The sequence below is a fragment of the Ascidia mentula genome, chromosome 4, assembly GCF_947561715.1.
Source record: "Ascidia mentula chromosome 4, kaAscMent1.1, whole genome shotgun sequence".
Lineage (NCBI taxonomy): Eukaryota > Metazoa > Chordata > Ascidiacea > Phlebobranchia > Ascidiidae > Ascidia > Ascidia mentula.
Genome location: NC_138569.1, coordinates 9,299,185 through 9,318,383, shown reverse-complemented (window position 1 = coordinate 9,318,383; position 19,199 = coordinate 9,299,185). Strand labels below are relative to the sequence as shown.

The window sequence follows — 19,199 nt, the reverse complement described above, 5'->3', positions numbered from 1 at the left end:
GCGTTTTTTGGTGGAAGTTGCAATGGACTGCCGTTATTGTTCTCCTGCTGAACATAACCAGAGAACCAGCAAATAGTAATGCTGAAATAGTATGTTTTTCCTCTATGTAAACGTACAACTTTAAATAACACAATAATATTGCGATTTCTGCCGATACCGTTGCAACACTAGCTGGGTATCATAAAAGGACTGCGCGTTGTGACTGCAAACTCTCTGCTGCAACGTAAAATACCTTTGCGTGTTTTCTGGCAAAGACTGCACCGAAGAAAAACGCACAATTTGGGTTTTTGTATTTTTGCGTGAATTGCAAAAACAGGTAAAAAAGAGAGAAAAAAAGACAAAGGTATTTACAACACACTTCCGCAACGCCTCACAAATGTGCCTGTGCGTCCCTAGCACCGAAAATTCGCTGCCCCTCGGCGAATCGATTCCACTTCGTCGAGCCGTCACGCCCGACTGCCGCACCCCGTTCGGTTATTGGCAACTCCAGCAGGATTTTCCTCCATGGGGATTTCCCCTGGAGATTAGTGACGTCACGACGACGGTACGGGTGACTGTTGCACCTGGACCCCGGCCATGGGAGAGTCCTGTTGTGTCCTAGTTTGATGTCCACTGGAAGGATTGCGACCGAGCGGCTGTTGTGTAAAGTCCATGGGCACCACAGGCTGGGTGAGGAAGGGTTGATGATGGGGACCAAGTATCACCGCAGCTACATCACCTGATCCGTTAGGAGGGTAGTAATTGGTGGGAGATGTGCTCCCATAGAAGGACATGGCCCCAGGTATTGTAGGAAATGGCGGTTGTCCGGCCCCTGACGTGCTGTTAAGGATATATTGTTCGACCCTCGGTTTTGTCGGTGATTGGGGAGGAAACATGGTTCCGGATGAGTGGGCATACTGTGGATATGCGGCCGCACTGTTGGTTGTGGTGGGGGCTGTAGGTGATTTGACCTTTGACCCGGACGGTGAGATATAAGCACCACTACCATAACCTAGAAGAAAAGTGAATGCTTTTAGAGGGCCTAACAAACGCAACCTACACATAGTGGAACTTTCTATGAGAAACATAGAATTCAGGTTGAATCCCTATGGTAAATTAAATCATAAGTATATTACCTGGTGATGCATAGGTGGCAGAAGATTCTCGTGCATATATTTCTGTGGTGGTTGAATGGGAAGCCTGCTGACTTCCTGGATCCGACCGAGCTCTGCCACATGATGAACCACTGCCCGCTAAAAAGCATTGTTTTTTATTAGACAGGAGATTCCAATGTAATAAAACATGCAACATGCGTTAACTTTAAGGCATAACTCAGTAACTTGAACTTATGTTGAATAAAAGGAGTGCCATAGAGTTAGGACAATTTTTTGTATGCAATCAGCTATCAGAAAAATTAGGACATTTACACGCAATAAGCTTGCATTTAACACTGATGTAAGGAGAACATAAAAATAAGGAGGCCATCTAAAAAAATGACATTTCCCAGAAATATTGATGGTATAGCACTCCTGTTTATAAAAGTCCCATCAAAGTAACTCAACAATTAATCCATTTCATTACCAGAGGAACTGCTGAGATCTTGTGCAGGACTTGAACTGGTGTTTGTCGAACCGTCAGCAGTTTTCTTGAAAAAGCTGTGTTGTAGTGCATAGAATGGCGTCAGTCGATCTTTGGGATCATATGTCAACATTCGGAGAATCAAGTCTGCAATAATTTAGTTGTTAAAGGTGCTTCTGCCTTGCTGGAAACTAATACCAAAAAGCCATTTTTAGTTCCATTTAAAATTGTCATACATCAAGCATATACTCCACATGTACTTACCATGGTAAAAAAAAACAGTACTAAATGTTCGTTTAATTAAAGTTTAGAAAGTGGAGGTGTAATCAAGACAACAACCATAAACTATTGTACAGCTCGAGACAACCTACCTTTAAACTTAAGATAATCTTGCTCAGTGTGTCCTGCCTCCGCTGCCCTTCTTCCTCCTGGACCTCCACTTTCAACACCAAGGATGTCATGAATTTTTCGGCTTCCAGGTTCCTTGTACTAAAAACAGAAATTTATCTTCAGTCCGTTGTCATCTTGTGTTTTGGGGACAGGTGAGAAGCACAACAAATAATTTACATCAAATCTAAATCACTGCCAGAAGCATAATATTGCCAAGCAGTCATCTGTTTTTCACTTACAGGCTGCCATATTGTGTACCAAAACCACTACCACTACCACTATTGCTTATTGCACCACCTGGGAATTTACCTGTTTTTTCATTTGCTTTTTCATTTTCCATGTTCCATCTGTTTGGCGCTCAAACATTTTTCGAACTTTTTGTGATGAGGCATTGTCAAGCATATGTTGAGGAGGCATACCAAGAACCTCCACAATCTTGTTCATCTGGTCTTCCTACAAAAAAAAATAAAAGCAAATTGTTAATAAATATAGTATTTTTAATGTAATTATATACAGTTTGATTGTAGATTCGTTGACAATCTTTCAAAATAGGCATTTTACAACATTTTCAGTTTCTTACCTCATTGGATCCAGCAAAAATGGGTTCCCCAGTGTGCATTTCAACAAGAATACAGCCCAGTGACCACATGTCAATTGCTGTGTCATAAGGGATCCCAAGAAGGACTTCAGGAGACCGATAAAACCGAGATTGGATGTATTGGTATATCTGCACAAAAACTTGGTTTGATAAAGTTGTCAAATGTTTTAGTTCCTGTTAAGGAATATCCAGACAGGAAATAAATCAAGTTGGTGGCCGGTCATGTTACAATAATGTAATTTTAATTGTTCATCATTAATTATAATGGTACTAGCACACCTTACACATCTATTTGTAATAAAAATTTCCATTTTACTTAGTTTAAGTAAACATTTTTACTACAAACAGGAAAAGTAATAATTTGGGAATGTTTTAGCTGAATAACTTTATTATTGAACCAAGATTTCATCAAAAAAGTGATGGTAAAACTTACCCTTTCACCAAGGCGACAAGAGCTACCAAAATCTATGATTTTGATGGCACTCCGTTTTGGGTTGCAAAGTAGGATGTTTTCTGGCTTTAGGTCGCAGTGAATGATGTTTATTTCAGGAGTGGAGAGGAATAGAAGGGCCGTGCATAACTAAAATTAAACATGCATAACTGAAATTAGGACCTTAAGTACATAATGCTTTTCACACCAATACCTTTTTAAAGTTTAAAAGGAAAGTTACAAAACTAATTGCATCAGACTTATGGAAAAATGAGTGCCAAAAACAAAAGATTTTCTTTTTGCCTGATATATGTTGAAACATAAAAAATTAGCAACAACAGGAATTTCATAAAAAATTAATTACTTGTTGTGCAAATTTCCTAGTTAGGTTAAGCGACACTCCACGGAAGTTGGTGTTCCTCAGTAAGTCATAGAGGTTGTACGAGAGCAATTCAAAAACAAGACACAGATGGTTGCGGAAGTGGAAATGTCGTTTTAAACGAACTGCAAATCATAACAAAAGATTAGAACATTGTTGAAAAACGCTGGAAAAAAGCTGCTGGACTTACCAACATAATATCGGTTTTCAGAGTCATAACGGTTCATAAGTTCAAGCAAACGAACTTCAATTAAAGCTTGTTTATAAAAAGCTTTTTTGTTTTTGATGATTTTTATGGCAACAAATTCCTGTTCTTCATGATCAAATGCTTTTGCCACCTGCAAAAGTGTAACAAAAGTTGCATTAGAGCATAAAACAAAACATACAGTGACAGGTATCCTAACACAGATAAATCAGTGTTGTTAATTTTGAAACATACTCACTTGGCCAAATGAACCTTTCCCAATTAAAGAGTCAATTTCGTAACGATCATTCCACTTTTCACCATTCTTTATTATGTAATCATAGTTACTGTCATCATAACCATCATTAAACACTTTCCGCTCTTTTTGGGGCCTTGCATCTTCCTGAGCAGCTTGTTGTTTTCTCTTCTTCTTTGCATAATAAACCTGTTCAAAAATTTGTTTAGAAACATCAAAATCTATTGCAACATGAAGGATCACAATAATATCTAACAGCTGAAAACAATGCACAGATTTTAAGTAGTGATCCAAAAAGCAACCACAAAAGTACATGCCCATATAAATGTATAATTTCAACATCCGACAAAATTCTTCTATGTTATTCTCAATTTTAGTTGTTGTCAAAGTGACTTACCCCTATCTTATTGTATAAAATATATCTGAGACACATCTTGAAGAGCACCTCACACCTTACTGGATTTGGCAGTCTCTATACACCATACCACCACACAACCACCATCAATATTAAATGAAGAACAGCCCTAAAGGGGCTTTAAAAATTCACTAACCTCATTAATATGCTTGTAGGTTTTAATTAAATCCACTGACAGTTTTCTTGTGGGGGCTTTATGTGCATCACGAAACTGTCCAGGAATCCGGGCCATTTGCTCCTACAAAATATCAATAAATAGTTTTACATAAATTACCAAACAAAAAAGTTTCTTGACAGCACACAAAGTACAGCACAGCACATTTATTGTTTAACAACACCTTGGTTGGAGCAAAAAGTTGTGACAGCTATGAATACGTTAGTATACAAGATGGCTTAATACACCCTACAGTCTTAGCCAAAAAGGGTTTTAATTCCTGCAGTTAAACACAAGGTCAGCATTGTTAGGATACATGATAACTGCATTATACACCAACCACGAAACACACAATTTGTTGTCTGTATATTGAAGGTTCCAATATACAAAATCAACGTAATCATCAAGTTTTGGAGTTCCTTTTTTATAGTAATAACCTGTCATCTGGACAGTTTTATAATTGCCATTATTTTGTGATTTTTACCTTCTGTTGTTGGGCATAGATCTGTTGGTCCATGTCCTGAGACATCTTGATGTTGTTCCGTCGATTGGAACGGTGAACAATGCACTCCTTATTTTCCCCACCTTCCCCTAAAGCTGAAAGAAACAATTCATTTCACAAAGTGTGGTTTACATTTGTGCTACAGCTCTCAGAATATTTATTCAGCTGTGCTTAAATTCAACTAGGCCATGTTACATGTACACTTACCTATGGACCCAAGTGGGGCCAGTAATGATGTGAAGGGGTTTTTACTGTTGCCAGGAACACCTAAACAAAAAGTAAATTGTAACAAATATATCCGCAACAAAAAGGCTACATATGTTCTGTACCAATATCATGACATATTCACAGATAGTTCTGAAAAATTTTCGAATAAATAAATAAATAGAATGATTAACTCCTTACATATTATGATTTAGTTTTTGCAAAAAATACCAAATTTTAAATAATCCTACATTGAAGGTTAAAAAAAACCCAAGTAGAAACAATGCAACAAGGTAAAAAATGCTATGTTGTTGTCCTGCTTGTGTTAATACCAAAGGTGTAAAATTTGCTGAGAACAACTGTGATTTGTAATCGAGAATACTCTTCGCCATAATACAGAAAGTCTTCTACCTCTGACAGCACTGCACAGTGAATCTGCATCGAAGTTGTTTACATCACTGCTCGATGCAGTGGCAAGTCTCATACCAGGTTGCAGAATATTCCCATTTACTGTCTGTTTGTCATACTTGCTTGGGTGCAAGTCAGATTGGGACTTGCTCGACTTATTATTAAACCAGTCTATCCGACATGAAGACAGTTCATTCCAAGTGGCACGGGTTTGTCCACTATCCCCACAAGTGATGGTTGAGCCCCACATGTTGCTACTGCTGTTCTTAACACACTCACATACAAGGTTGTCACATATGTGGCATGCTTTTGGATGCAGTAGTCCTTTTTGCCTAACAACCATGAAGGCATTTAAGAAACCAGCAGCTTGGTTCAACTGGTACGCTACTCACTATTTACTCTTCATTACATGTAAAATTGCCTGCACACAAAAACCAAATGAAAAAAACTCATGAAACTTTTTATGTTTAGAAAGTCAGTATATCAAGAAAACCATGTTATAATACTTGGATGTCACTGCTGTTTTAGTTTTCGAATGTTTCCCTAAGGCATTGACACAGTTACACCTATTGATTTATCCGACCTGCACTAAACACAGCAGTAAGTGTCTGGCATCACACATGCGTCTTTCTGTGATTCGCAATCCGCACAACACACTTCCGTGATCATCTCGGTACTTTGTTTACGTCAGAGGAAACAAAAACATCCGCGCGCGGTGAACCATAACGGCGACACGTCACAAAGCGACAGAGACAATTAGCGAGCTTGTGTGAGGAAAGGCGCCCGGGGCCATCTGCCGCTGGTCGGAAACCGATCGTGAATCAGAAGTAGCTTGCTGTGATATGCTCACGCTGTGCGACCTTGCCCGCAAACCTTGTCCAGCAAACAGCGATAATCCAGCAGCTGACCGCACGATGGCATCTTGAAGGGCACATGCAGTTGTCAGGGTGGATGCCGATAACAGCTGATCGAAGACTTGCGTCACAATTACCCTTTCCTCGCAAGTGACGTCACGACGGCATGACAGTTACTCGTGTGATACACAGAGGTTGCAGTTGCGCGGCGATGGCGGAAATATTCAGTCTCCGTTCTGCCGCCTCGCCAGCAAGCTTGAACACTTCCGCGTTAAAAACGGGCGACCTATTAACCTCCTACCTGCCTTTATTATCTGTTGTATCCTGATCAGAATTTCAGGCCCTCAGCTCAAGTCAACGTAAGATCCAGACACAAAAGAAACGACGCACTTAGGCGACCAGCACTGTCTCGCCAACGCGGGTGTTCAGTCAAATGCAACGAGATTGAAAGTTGCCCGAGCGCATGCGCGCACGCCCACGCGCGTCAAGCACAAGCCTTCTCTTTCGCACATACGTGCGCGCGGGCGACCCAATTAAAAGAGACAAAGACCCGCTCGCGCCCAGAAAAAATGTGGAACGGCAGAAAAAAGGGCGGGACGACTCTACGTGACGAGTCATATGACGTAACAGTTAAAGATTATTACGAAACAATTCATGCTTCTTTGTTTTCCTCTCACATTATATGCAAACAACAAAGGCGAGCGCGATTGAGGTGACAAAGCATCACTATTACGTAAACAATCACTACTGACACCTCTATCTTTAGTGGAAAAGTGGCGAAGTCTGTGGAGATACTGCTGGACCAGAGAAACATTAATTCACAAAAAAACTAATTGTAACTTAAAATTCGCTCGTGTCCAAATAAAAATAAGGCTGAGGGTTTTGCATCAGATAAGTGGACTTCAAAGGGCATTCTTATATGCCACATTGTTCACCTAAACTAAAATCAATATTTCTGTCTGGCTTGATGCTAGAAGTAGCAAGAGAAACAATTTAACCATATGACTGTTAACAATCCGAAGGAACTCTCTCATTTAAATTAAAAAAAACTTCACAACAAACTAATGCATATGACACATGAAGGAAAAATAGCTGTTACTGACTCAAGCTCCCAAATCTTTGAACCTCAGCAAAGTTTGTCAGTACAATATGCAAAACCACTGAACAGAAAGTAATTAAGTGCACTACACCATATGCAAATACAACAATTGGCCTGTGTATTTAACTGCAGCAGAAAGCTTTAGGAATGTTGATCCAAGTTAACAAACATTCACAGGTGTAGTGGGACAACAAAAAGAGATAAAATGCAATGACACACAGTCCAAAGGTCAGGCAGTACTGATGATGTAAAAGTTTTGAACAAGGGCATTTATGTTATTTATTGGACCGAATCTTGCTGCAGCAGTGTGTTATGTATTTGTTTTGCATTTTGCTAAGATTAATAGGATTTGTTTACATGAACTTGGTTTATGTGTAAATATAGTGTTGTTTTAAACAATAGTTTACAATAACGGACATGTCTGGAGAGTCATTGCATGTTAAGTAAAAACCTTAAAGACAGAAACTGATTTAGTTGTTGTTCGTATGTTGCATTTCTATAGGAAAATAATCTGAAAAGTGCAAAAAGTGTTTGCGAGGGGAATAAAAGATTATAAGACAGGTAACGGTTTAGCAATCTGACAAACAATATAAACTTGTTTGTCTTTCCCATCCATGTGAACACAGATAAGGTTATTCCCCTTTTCACATGTTTTTGTGGGGGAGTTGAAAAAGTGAATCAGCTTGTAAAAAATGTGGCTTTTTCTTATGGTGCAACACTAACCAATAATTTGTAGGCATTGTTGCCATGAATCATCAATAAAAATCATGATTCTAATTTATTTTAGCAGTAGGCATGATACTCCACATGACCCCAAATCATGTTTACAAAAGTAAAGGCATATACATAATATATTAGGTTAAGATTTGCTCATGAATGATAGTAGAATCTGGCCCTTCGTCAGGCTTTGTCTTTACATCGGCGACAACACAAGTGTTTTTACAAGTTTCACATAAAAGTGATAATGCACACTGTATGTAAGCGCAATAAATTTTTATTGTAATAAATCAGATGACGACGTTGTCAATAAAAGCTTGTTGTTTTGTATTGACATATATATATATATATATACATTAAACTAAGCTTTACAAAAATCATGTCAGGCTGTTATTCTTATATCAGCAAAAGGTATAAATTAGAGGTTCCCAAATGGTGTGCTGCGACATACCAGTATGTAAAAAAGGTCAACACTATATCTCTGAAAGTGGTGAATAATTTTTGGTTGTGTCATTATTACAACATTTGTTAGGAATGAGTGTGTCACTGGTTCATAAAAATTTTGAATCACTGGTAAGAATGATCATTTCAGTTCGTGCTCCACAAATCATAAAATCTATAAAGAATTATCTTGCAGCAAATTAAGCAAAACCATGCAGCTTACCTTTTTTGAAATTAAGAGGATGGATTTAACAGCAGTTAAGCGAGTCTGCAACAAAAACCTTTATTAATTAGAGATAAATAACATGACACCTTTTATCATCACAAATTAAAGTTAAAATAAAACTATTACATACCCTGAATGCTAAAATGTAAACTAAATAGTTCTATTACTGTAGATTTTTCATTTTATATATATATAGTTTCAGTAGTTTAAAGTTAGTTTTTATGCTCGGGAGGATTTTCTTTGGCGATAGTTAATTGTGTGGACAATCGCAACATTTTTTTTCCCGTATTTTGTTGCATTAGCTATTTAAATCCTCCACACACGGCATTTTTCCAATCTGGATAGTGAAAGGAATATGAGTGTTTATCACATTTAAGTATTGTCGATAAAGGTAGGATTGCTAGCCTTTTGGATTTTACACTTAAGATCAAATGAATTTTTTGCAAAGCTTTGAAGAAGAGACTTCAACCATCATCGAAAGAGACTAATCTAGTCATTGTTGTTAGCCATAAAAAAACATCTTTGGTGGTAATTTACAATGCTACTGATTTAAAACTTACCAATCAGTTGCAGTAGGCTAATGCATATTATTGAGCAGGTGCATGAACTTGTTTCTCATCTTGCCGCATTTTTGCATTAATATCCAACGTTGTGCAACTCCAATTCAGTATATCCAAAAATAGTAAACAACCAAATCAAATGTTTGGCAATATAGCAGATGTGACACCTTGTACTACAACAGCAACACATGGCAATATAATGTCCATTAAATGAGTATTATGTAGTAATAACAATAGAATATACCCAACAATAAAACATGAAATGGCTTAAAAGTGTTTGACAATAAAATTCAATCAAAACAGTTTTTCATGTTCTTAACTCTTCGACCCAAAATCTTGCAAACATCACGGTTTTGCAAAAAAAATAAACTAAAAACCAACTTTGTGTGAACAAATCTTAACTGCATCTTTCTTGTAATTAAGTTTTTGCCCAAAACATAAAAATCCTGCGCGGGAAAGTGACAGGCTTTTTGAATTGTAACCTTATATCACAACTTATGTCAACAAAACCGCGTCGTACCAATGCCAGCGATACACGGACGTTTTGAAGAATTTAATGCCCCGCCATGTTGTGCTCGAATTAATCCACAGATAGCTGGTACATGTACCTGCACGTGCAAGCAACGACAGGTCCAAACCTGCACAACATAATGTTCAATTTTATTGCACACTTGAACGATTTACAAACGCTAATCAAACAAACAAAATGGCGGCGAAAGGAAAGCTACTGTTATTTCGAACAGCAGACCTAGCTAGTCGATGGTGTCGCCATTGGAGATTTATCGATAAATTCAATACAAAGACTGTGTTGGATAGAAATCACAAATGGCGCGAAAATATAAAAGTGCAGACTTGACTCATACAAAACTATTTCCAATATACCATTAATTTCGAAAGTTAATATAAATATGGGGATGTATAAGATTTAGTCACATAATTGTATTCCTGCTTGCATGAAAAAAAAGGTTAATCAACACAGCTTTTGCTGGGTTACACGCAGTTACTGTATGCTTTATTTCCAAAACCGCTCAAAAACGCCAGGTCCATCTACAACAGGCCTTCCCAACCTTGCGATACATCCCCTTTGAAAAGTACGATAGTCATAATAGCATTTTGCAACAGAAACGCAAGCAGCAATTCTACAGCCAGTTTAAGGTACATCCCCTCGATACTTCCTACAAACATTTTTTTATTCAACAGCCGCGGTGGTATTTGATTTTTATTTAATTGATGCGTTAGTTCGATTCTTTGATAGAATATTTTTTGTTAGTGACATTGTACAAAATGTATTACCAGTCAACTACGTTTCAAAAATTTGGTGGGTTTCTGTGGAATTTAAAATTAATTGGATAAGGCCTGGTCCACACTCACGCTTTGCGCCGGCGGATTCTTTGTCCCGAGCGTACGCCCGTACGCCGGCGTACAATGAAACAAAGAATCCGCCGGCGCAAAGCGTGAGTGTGGACCCGGCCTAACATTTTGCAGAAAACATGCTGTGATTTGTAAACTTCTCTAAAATGGAATAGTAAGTGCTTCAATATTATTACTGAAATCAACAGACATCTGTGAGGGAAAGAACACTGTCTAAAGCAGATAGTTTTTATTTAAGGAACTCGAAAAATCCCATCGACTCGAGATCTTTAAACAAAGCATTCTTCTTTTCTTCAGAGCAGGGTAGCATTGGCAAGCGCGGGGGACCAAGGGGTATTCCCGATACCTTTTCCATGACAGCTTTATGAAGACCCATACTAAACCCTGAAAAATAAAACAGATGGAACGAAATTCCTTGTCGGTCTTAACCGGATACTTTCAACTCGAATCTGGTATATTTCCAATTTGTGGTAGTGCTGGTGTCCGCACAGGTTATGTAGGTTAAAAACATATCCAACGCCTACACCTGACGTGCTCATGTGTCACATGTTGCACGCAGAAGGCATATAAAAGTAGAGGGTTGCATACCCTCCGTTACATTTTTAGACTCCAAATTCGCATGCGTGAATTTTTATGGTTACAAAGGTAATAGGCTACATCGCTAGCAGCTAAGCAGCTCGGTTGCTGGTGGTCATTTTGTACCGTGACGTCGCATGCAGTGTATGTATCGTTGCGATTGAAACTGGTGTATTTTGGCCTGCCTCAGATCCCCTTTCTTAAATGCTTCCATCATTCTCCAGTAAATTCTCCCACCGTAGTTGTAGGTACTTCCAACTCCACCAACTGCGCCCATGGCCAGAGCACCGAGAAGTTGCTGAAAAACACGCACTTTTTTGTTCAACACGTGTAGATTCACTGAAATCTAAATCTTCAAAGTAAGATAAATTGTCTCAAAATATTGCACGAATATAAAAGTTCGTTTTCTGCGTTGCTTATGTGTTGTCCGATGGATTTGTTTTTGTATTGCAGTATTCTCAAAGTGGAAACAGGGTCGGTTTAAACAGTACCGACCCTGTCTTCAATGTAGTCTAATGAGCCAAGTTATTTTTAAACTTTTGACGAAAAATACTGTAGTGGCAAAACATATTAGGATGGAATCTATGCTACATGTTTTCTTTGAGGTTGTTTTACACAAAAGTGAAACTATTTAAATTGTATTAGAAAATATCATATAGTGGAATTCAAACGAAAACCTCATCTTTTCCGTAAAGCAAAGTCAAATCTTCACCGAACTTGTCACAGCAGAGGCCCAAATCGTCCAAGTGAAAGCAAGTGAACTTCAACCCAGCAAAGTTCGGGATTTTTTCTTTTGCCGCCTCCACAAAAGTTATCATCGGGACTAAAAACTCAACCATTGTGTAAAAGAAGTAAAACAAAGATTTAAGCATTGAAATAGGGTCGGGTTATGCAAATAGAGAGTATTTTTTCTTCTTTATATTGACGTTTGTGCCATGCTTAAGATCTGAAAGTTTCCCCATGACAAACAACGAAATACAAAAAATAGTTTAGATAGAGGCAATATGTAGAATTCAAGAACTTTGCTAAACCATTCAGTACTCCAACTGCTAGAATGTGGTCGGTCGGAAATTAACACGCACTTTATTTACTATCAGCCAAAGCAGTTTCAAAATTGTGATCTACGTGATTTAAAACCGATTCCTCATTTAAAAAGAAAATTCTTACGGTTCCAAAAGTTGACCAACATTATATTGCATTGACTTATTTCTGGTTCGACTTCGACTGCAATAAAAAGCTTAACAGTCGCAGCGACTTAACACCTACATTTTACTGTCCTACAACAAACTGCGACAATCGTTCACTTTTACTACATTTTGGGAGAGATGAAACCTAAACCACAATTCACAACACGAGGAAAGAATATTAGGAGGTTGTTACGTCATAATGCGCGTTTGGCGGGGCGATCGTGGTGGCGGGAAAGAATATTATATACTGGTGAGGGTTATTGTCCTTATTGTATGTTATACCGAACGACAACACGCCATGTGTAAGGTATAGTTACGATACACAAATAACTTAATCTTGCGAACACACGCGATTGAGGATTTGCTGACGATTGTCTTGAATGATAATGGCACTACGTAGGACTCCCAACGCCCCAGAAGTGATAGGCTATTCCATGCCTAGCCACATTACAGAACAAAATATGCCGCTGCAACCATCACAACATACACGAAGGGCGATTATAGATTTGACTAAAGGCTAAATCCCCAAAACCATGCTGCAGATCTGTTTGTCATAATCCCATGAGCAGAAATTGTTGTTGCACTTACAAGCCACGCCGGTCATCTCTGGAATGTGGTAGTAAAATACCGGTAAGTTCGGGACTTCCTCGGAGACCTTGGCCAAGTATTTCACCAACGAATCCACAGTTGATGGTTTGTAGTAGAATGGAGGGAGCAACGCGATTGCGTCAGCACCGTTTGCGGCTGCGTGCCGAGCCTGAATTGGAGGGGAAGAATGTAAAGTTTTATGAGTTTTATAGATTCTGTATAACCTTATTTAAACAACCAATGGTATATTACATTACGACCTTGTAGTTTCGAGGGCCATAGTTTTTGCTGAAAGACTCGCCAAAAAGAATTGTTGGTAATACTTTTTGTATAGGCCTACGTATAATAGAAGACAAAATTGAATAACTGAAATGAAATTTATCGCAAACAATTATGAAAAATCTAGAATCGTGACGATCCACGCACCAAATCCTGAGTTTCCTTCAGGTTGGTTGTTCCAACATGAATGACGACGTTGTTCAACCTTGTTGAAGTGATAAATTTAGCTTGATGTTTTTTTTACATTAAGTGAAGAGAATGCGTACTTTCCTTTCCCCACACTGATCCATTTCTCGGCCATAGTCTTTCTTTCATCCAAAGTCAGGCTGGGTCCTTCGCCCGTAGACCCGTTCACTGAAATTGTGAGAAATACTAAATATGGCATTTAAGTTAAAACACAATGGTAAATTATACCAAAACAACATTTCCGAAGTGCATGCTCTGGGGATAAAGACAGTTTAACTTTAAAACGCACCACATATTTATACTTATAGATTTCCCCTGAATATTCCGTACGTTGAACAAGCTAATAATAATTTAGGAAAACTTTTGCTCACCGAATACATTCATCACATTTTGCTCGACAAGCACGTCCACATAGCGATCCAACATGTCTGGATTGATCGAGCTGCATAGAGATGATAATATTTATGCTCAATGGCCCAATTAACGCCGACACCATGACAACTTACCCGTCTTCCTTCATAGGGGTAAAAGGGGCGGCCATCAGACCTTTGATGGGGTTCATTTTCATTTTTTTTATATTTTGTGGGGGATATCTGAAAAGCAAAACTGGTCCACGTCGGTATATTACATACAAAGCTTAGTTACAGTCAAGACATGGAGAAATTGCGGCCCGCGGGCCACATATGCTGGCCTGTTGCTGGGTTTTCATTCTGGCTCGCCTGTGAAATATCTGACCAGTGAGTCGAAATGTTTGTTCACTCTTGCTAAAGTCAAACCTGCCATTGTGTTCTGTATTCGACGTAGGCTGCACCCATACACAAGTTGTCTACATAGTAACATACGTAAGAGAAACCAGTACTAACATTGCGTAATGTTTTGTGTGCAGCATTGCACTAGTATTGCATAACCCATTTCGTTTGCAGCATTGCACAAGCATTTGCAAGCCCCCGTTACCAGAAGAATTATTTCGCAAACTTCCGACCCAAATGTAAACATAGCCCCATAATGTGACCCAAATAATTTTTCCATCGAATGTTTTCGAGTAAAGTGATTCATTCAACATCCTGTTTACCGCATAAAATGTTCTCCTATGCTTATGTTACACCACACCTTTGTTCTTGTATTATATTAACCCAAGTGATGTATAACGGCAAGTGACTAAACCAACCAATAAGTTTCCGACAGTCCAAGTATAGATAGTCGTGTGCGCCTGTTAATTGGGCTCTTTGCATTCGGCTCGATTCTACTCTATTCGGAATCATCGTTCTATCTTTAATCTTCTATTCGGTGACAAGACACTGCTATTATTATTGAGACTCTACAAGCTATTCGCCGGCTTGGGATTTATTCCCACAGTCTGATAATAAACTGTTTTTTCGGGTTCAACCGCTGAGACTCGCGCGTTAGCGCCATCGAGGCCACAGTTAAGAGTTACAGTCTACCGCAATACAGTGTAGGTAAACACTTACAACATCAACTAACAATCAAAGGAAGTTTACCGAACGACAGAACATGGTGAAAAGCGTAAGTTTCGTTAATCCCTACAAAAAAAAACAGCACTAATACATAGGACCCTTTACGAAAAAGCAACAATTGCTGAAACAAACAACGATCCTTCTTCTACTAAACCTGCGTTTAAGTGACATCACACAGGCGTAATAAACCAGCATCTTACAAACAGACGACCATGCATTCTGCACACTGATCATGAAATGAGCATACAATAAACTGCCTGCAACCTTGGGCAATATGCTGTTGTTGCCCACACATTGTTGAGCGGAGTTAATATTTAACGTAGTAAAAACTAATGTTGGTTTCATTGCTACAACTGCAACGACTGTTTGTTCCTCGCTGCGCAGCAAACTTCACTCATATCTTTGTTTGCTCTGATATAAGTTTGACCCGATCAACATTAAAGTAATTGTTTTTCTCAACATCAGTTCTCCAAGAATTTGACATATGTAACACATTTTCATCAGATTTCACGATGTTTTCTCAACCAAATATCAATCAAACACTATATGTAAGAAATTATTGTTCATAGTTAAAGTTTAATGTATGATGAATACACTCGACCTGTTTTTTTCATTCGCACCAAAAACAGGTCGGTTGCTAGATCTTTAACCAAAAACTCGTCTGACAAAAGTAAACACAAAGAAAACCAAACGAAATAAGACGTTAAAAAAGCAAAAACAACGGTTTTGTATGAGCAGCAGAAGGGGCCACCATTTCGACATGTCTCGTCAGTGCAGCTTTGGCGACTATAACGACAATCTTGCTAGCTAAATAGCCAAACGGTAGATATTTAAGTTGGTTGCCGTTTTCACCTTGGCAAGTTCATCCAACTAAATTTCGTTGTTTGCAGCCCACGGTTACGGTCTAACAAGACTACGCAAAAGGCATCATATAGCTAATTCTGTAGGTTATCTATATCAGCATGGGTCATCTAGTGATACAACTAGCAAAAAATAATCTGACCATTTAACGTTTATTTGTTTGCTTGAGGCTTAAGCATTTTAACCACAATTTTCTGTTTCTTTACAAGAAACGCTCTGATGATTCTGCTTCTTACAGCTCCTGAGGAAAGACAACCTCCATATGCCCTTGTAACATGCTTCTGTCACATCGACATCAGCTCATTGGGTCTGGCTGGTTTTATTCCAAACATCTACCGACTATTTTTCTTGCCTTGTAACTCAGAAAAGATTACGGATCGTTGCTTCAAACCAACTCATGCGATCGACGGAATGACGTCACCCTACTTGCGCAACTAACCCAAACTATTTACCGGTATTGTACTCCCCGAACTCCAGCCGATGTAAAAGCTCGTGATATTCTTAACATAAGGCACTAGATATTCGTTAACAGAAAACATTTATTGTGGTTGCATTAGACAGTGGAGAGTTGAAGTTTTCTGGAAAACTGGCTGCTAAAGTTATATAGCAACAAATGTTGGTGTCATTATGCATGGGAGCGACCGATGTAACATAAAATGCCCCAGACGGGTAGATAGCTAAATTAGTTATCCACCAACTATAAACGGAATGTGAAGCCCTGAGACTGCGTGCCAACATGAAATAAAAAAATTCCGCACCTTCTGCCCAAATCCTAGATTTTTGCTGCAATTCCAGGACTTCAGTATAAATGCAATGGTGCGGTCTACACGACGTTACAATAACCATGGTGCTAAAGCTTTCGATTCCCGTTGTTTTAGCACGAAAATTTTTCATGTCAAAATCCATGAGTCCCATAAAGTACCTTTCAAAGTGTTTCTCAATTCATTTAGTCAGGACAGCCAGACCTATTTAGCACATATGTTGATTCCGTGTACCCCCGGATGTCAACATATATACTGAAAATGAAAATTAGTCAAAAGTCATTGTATTTTGCCCTCATCTAGCGGATACTACTTCATACGGGATTTGGTTTGCCATATGGCAGCAAAATATTGATACAAATATCTACCACTCAGGCAGGTCACTGTAGATCCCTGAAGCTTAACCTGCCCGCAAAATCTGGAAAATCTATTTCTAAAAAACATGATCCACTAACAGTATATCTCAAAACAAAGTAGCAAACAACAATCTGACCATTTAACGTTTATTTCTTTGCTTGAGCCTTAAGCACTTTAACCACAATTTTCTGTTCCTCTACAAGAAAAGCTCTGATGATTCTGCTTCTTACAGCTCCTGAGGAAAGACAACCTCCATATGCCCTTGTAACATGCTTCTGTCTCTTAGACATCGACATCAGCTCCTTGGGTCTGGCTGGTTTTATTCCAAACAACTTTCGTTTGGTGTCCCCACATTTTGGGATGGAGCCAACTTTCTTGGTGTGCAAGTAGACAAGTCGGCCACCTAAAACAAAACAGTTACACATTAAAACCAAATTGGAGGTTTTTATAATTTAATATCACAAATAAAGAGAGTACATGATGGAGGATTAGTAGAAAAAGACATCAAATCGGTGGGAAATCATTTTGTGGTTGGTGTCATTATTTTATGCGAATTTCTCTAGTTTTCATTGAAATCATGGTAATACAAAATAAAAAAGACAAAGAATTGTATATATTATTAATACTAATGGGGCGTTTGGTTGTTCCTGTATACATACATTTTGGTTGCAAACTGTAATGACCAATTTTAATAAAAAACTGAATAAGCACCATCAGGGATATAAATGCAATCCATATTTTGCGATTATCATAAATCAGAGACCCTTTTTTGTTAGAGGGATAAGAACGTTTTGTGCTTAGCAACCAGATTGGAAAGTTTGTAATTTCTGCGGCAAAATTTATATAGCTAACATTAATTGTGCGGATTATCTAGGGATGGGCAATATAGAATAACACACTATTCTAGAACATTCTAGAATAGTTAAATCGAATCCAGAATACCGATTCCTATTCTGTTTTTGTTTTAGCTTGTACACTGAAGCACAACATGCTGAGTTTTAATGAAATTCACCTTTAACTCGCTCTGTCGTATCAATACGTTTTTTGTCAAACACAGTTATCAGTTTACCTGACAATTTTAAATGACAGATTTGTTGACAATTATAGTAGAGCATCAAAGTTTGCCTTTAACATTTACGGACGGCTTACATTAATTTTTTAACACCGTCGCATGCGCAAATACATAAAGTTACCGTACTTAGAAGGTAAATAACGTAACCAATTACTCGGTTTGAAGGCAATTTGGATTCGGATAGTTTAAGATTCAAATTCTTCGAATTCGCTATTCTGAATTGCCCATCCCTTTTTTTTAAAGGTAGGCTTAATGCATTAGCTAATTGTTTTTGCACATCTTATGAATAAATTTTTCACGCAAGTGAGTGAGTGAAAGAAATATCATGACATTTTATTCTAATCTGGGTTAGCAATACAAAAACAAGTGATTCTTTTTGGGGCAAAGTTTGGGGATCACTGTACCATTAAGCCCAATTCCAGAAAATTCCATCAAGTAACGCAAGGATTGCAGGTCAAGGATTATAGTAAAACTAATAATATCTTACACCACATCGAAACAATATTAGATCAGACAGGTAAAAATAATTATTTATATAGGCTATAGGTTAAAAGTGGATTTAAAAAATTGTGAAATTATTAGTATTAAAGTGTTATTTACCAAAAGGTGTCAAAAACAGAAATTTGGAGTGACACCTTCTGCTTTTATTTTACATTTTTTCCGTGCTCATTTTAAAATAACCGATGCATTTCTTTAACAGTTTTTCTCTCTAGCAACATATCTTGAAAAACTGCATAAGATAACAATATTTATCACAGTTACACATACCGAGATGCTATGTATTGGAAGCCTAAAGCATCTAACCTGGAGTTTTAGAAATTCGCCGCCGGTTCGATGGCGTGTTGTAGGATAATCTCCTTCTGTAAGTTAAACGTTGAACCATCGTGCTTTCACCTCGACTCCTCGCTACGAAAAGGAATGGTCTCTATTACATCCCATCAGACGTGCACTACGCAGCGTTTTATTTCATGCGAGGGATAATGATTAAAATTATTTCTTTTGCAAAATTCTATGAACAAATTTAGTTTGTATAAAATGTGCTTTAATATACTTTTTTAACACACTATATTAAAAGCAATTTTTATGTTTATTTTGCGAAAAAAGCAACTACG

At 38.1% G+C, this 19,199-nt stretch overlaps 3 protein-coding genes across 3 annotated transcripts; all 3 read right to left on the bottom strand.

Annotated features, from left to right (window-relative positions):
• Window positions 1-273: 273 nt before the first annotated feature.
• On the bottom strand, window positions 274-6,743 carry LOC145899220 (dual specificity tyrosine-phosphorylation-regulated kinase 1B-like). Its single transcript, XM_082987953.1, has 14 exons — window positions 5,481-6,743; window positions 5,073-5,132; window positions 4,848-4,960; window positions 4,346-4,447; window positions 3,798-3,983; window positions 3,545-3,692; window positions 3,340-3,479; window positions 2,979-3,125; window positions 2,528-2,674; window positions 2,257-2,400; window positions 1,929-2,046; window positions 1,561-1,704; window positions 1,116-1,232; window positions 274-991 (listed from the first exon to the last, which is right to left on the bottom strand). Exons 1-14 carry the CDS (start codon window positions 5,818-5,820, stop codon window positions 534-536), a joined length of 2,364 nt encoding a protein of 787 aa, XP_082844079.1. The 5' UTR covers window positions 5,821-6,743; the 3' UTR covers window positions 274-533.
• A 4,169-nt stretch (window positions 6,744-10,912) lies between these two features.
• On the bottom strand, window positions 10,913-15,699 carry LOC145897723 (N-acetylneuraminate lyase-like). Its single transcript, XM_082986130.1, has 8 exons — window positions 14,068-15,699; window positions 13,933-14,003; window positions 13,642-13,729; window positions 13,523-13,580; window positions 13,097-13,265; window positions 11,999-12,144; window positions 11,448-11,619; window positions 10,913-11,129 (listed from the first exon to the last, which is right to left on the bottom strand). The coding sequence occupies exons 1-8, from the start codon at window positions 14,127-14,129 to the stop codon at window positions 10,975-10,977; spliced, it is 921 nt and encodes a 306-aa protein (XP_082842256.1). The 5' UTR covers window positions 14,130-15,699; the 3' UTR covers window positions 10,913-10,974.
• Window positions 15,700-17,145: 1,446 nt separating this feature from the next.
• On the bottom strand, window positions 17,146-19,032 carry LOC145898604 (large ribosomal subunit protein eL34-like). Its single transcript, XM_082987119.1, has 2 exons — window positions 18,892-19,032; window positions 17,146-17,418 (listed from the first exon to the last, which is right to left on the bottom strand). Exons 1-2 carry the CDS (start codon window positions 18,968-18,970, stop codon window positions 17,162-17,164), a joined length of 336 nt encoding a protein of 111 aa, XP_082843245.1. The 5' UTR covers window positions 18,971-19,032; the 3' UTR covers window positions 17,146-17,161.
• Window positions 19,033-19,199: the final 167 nt, after the last annotated feature.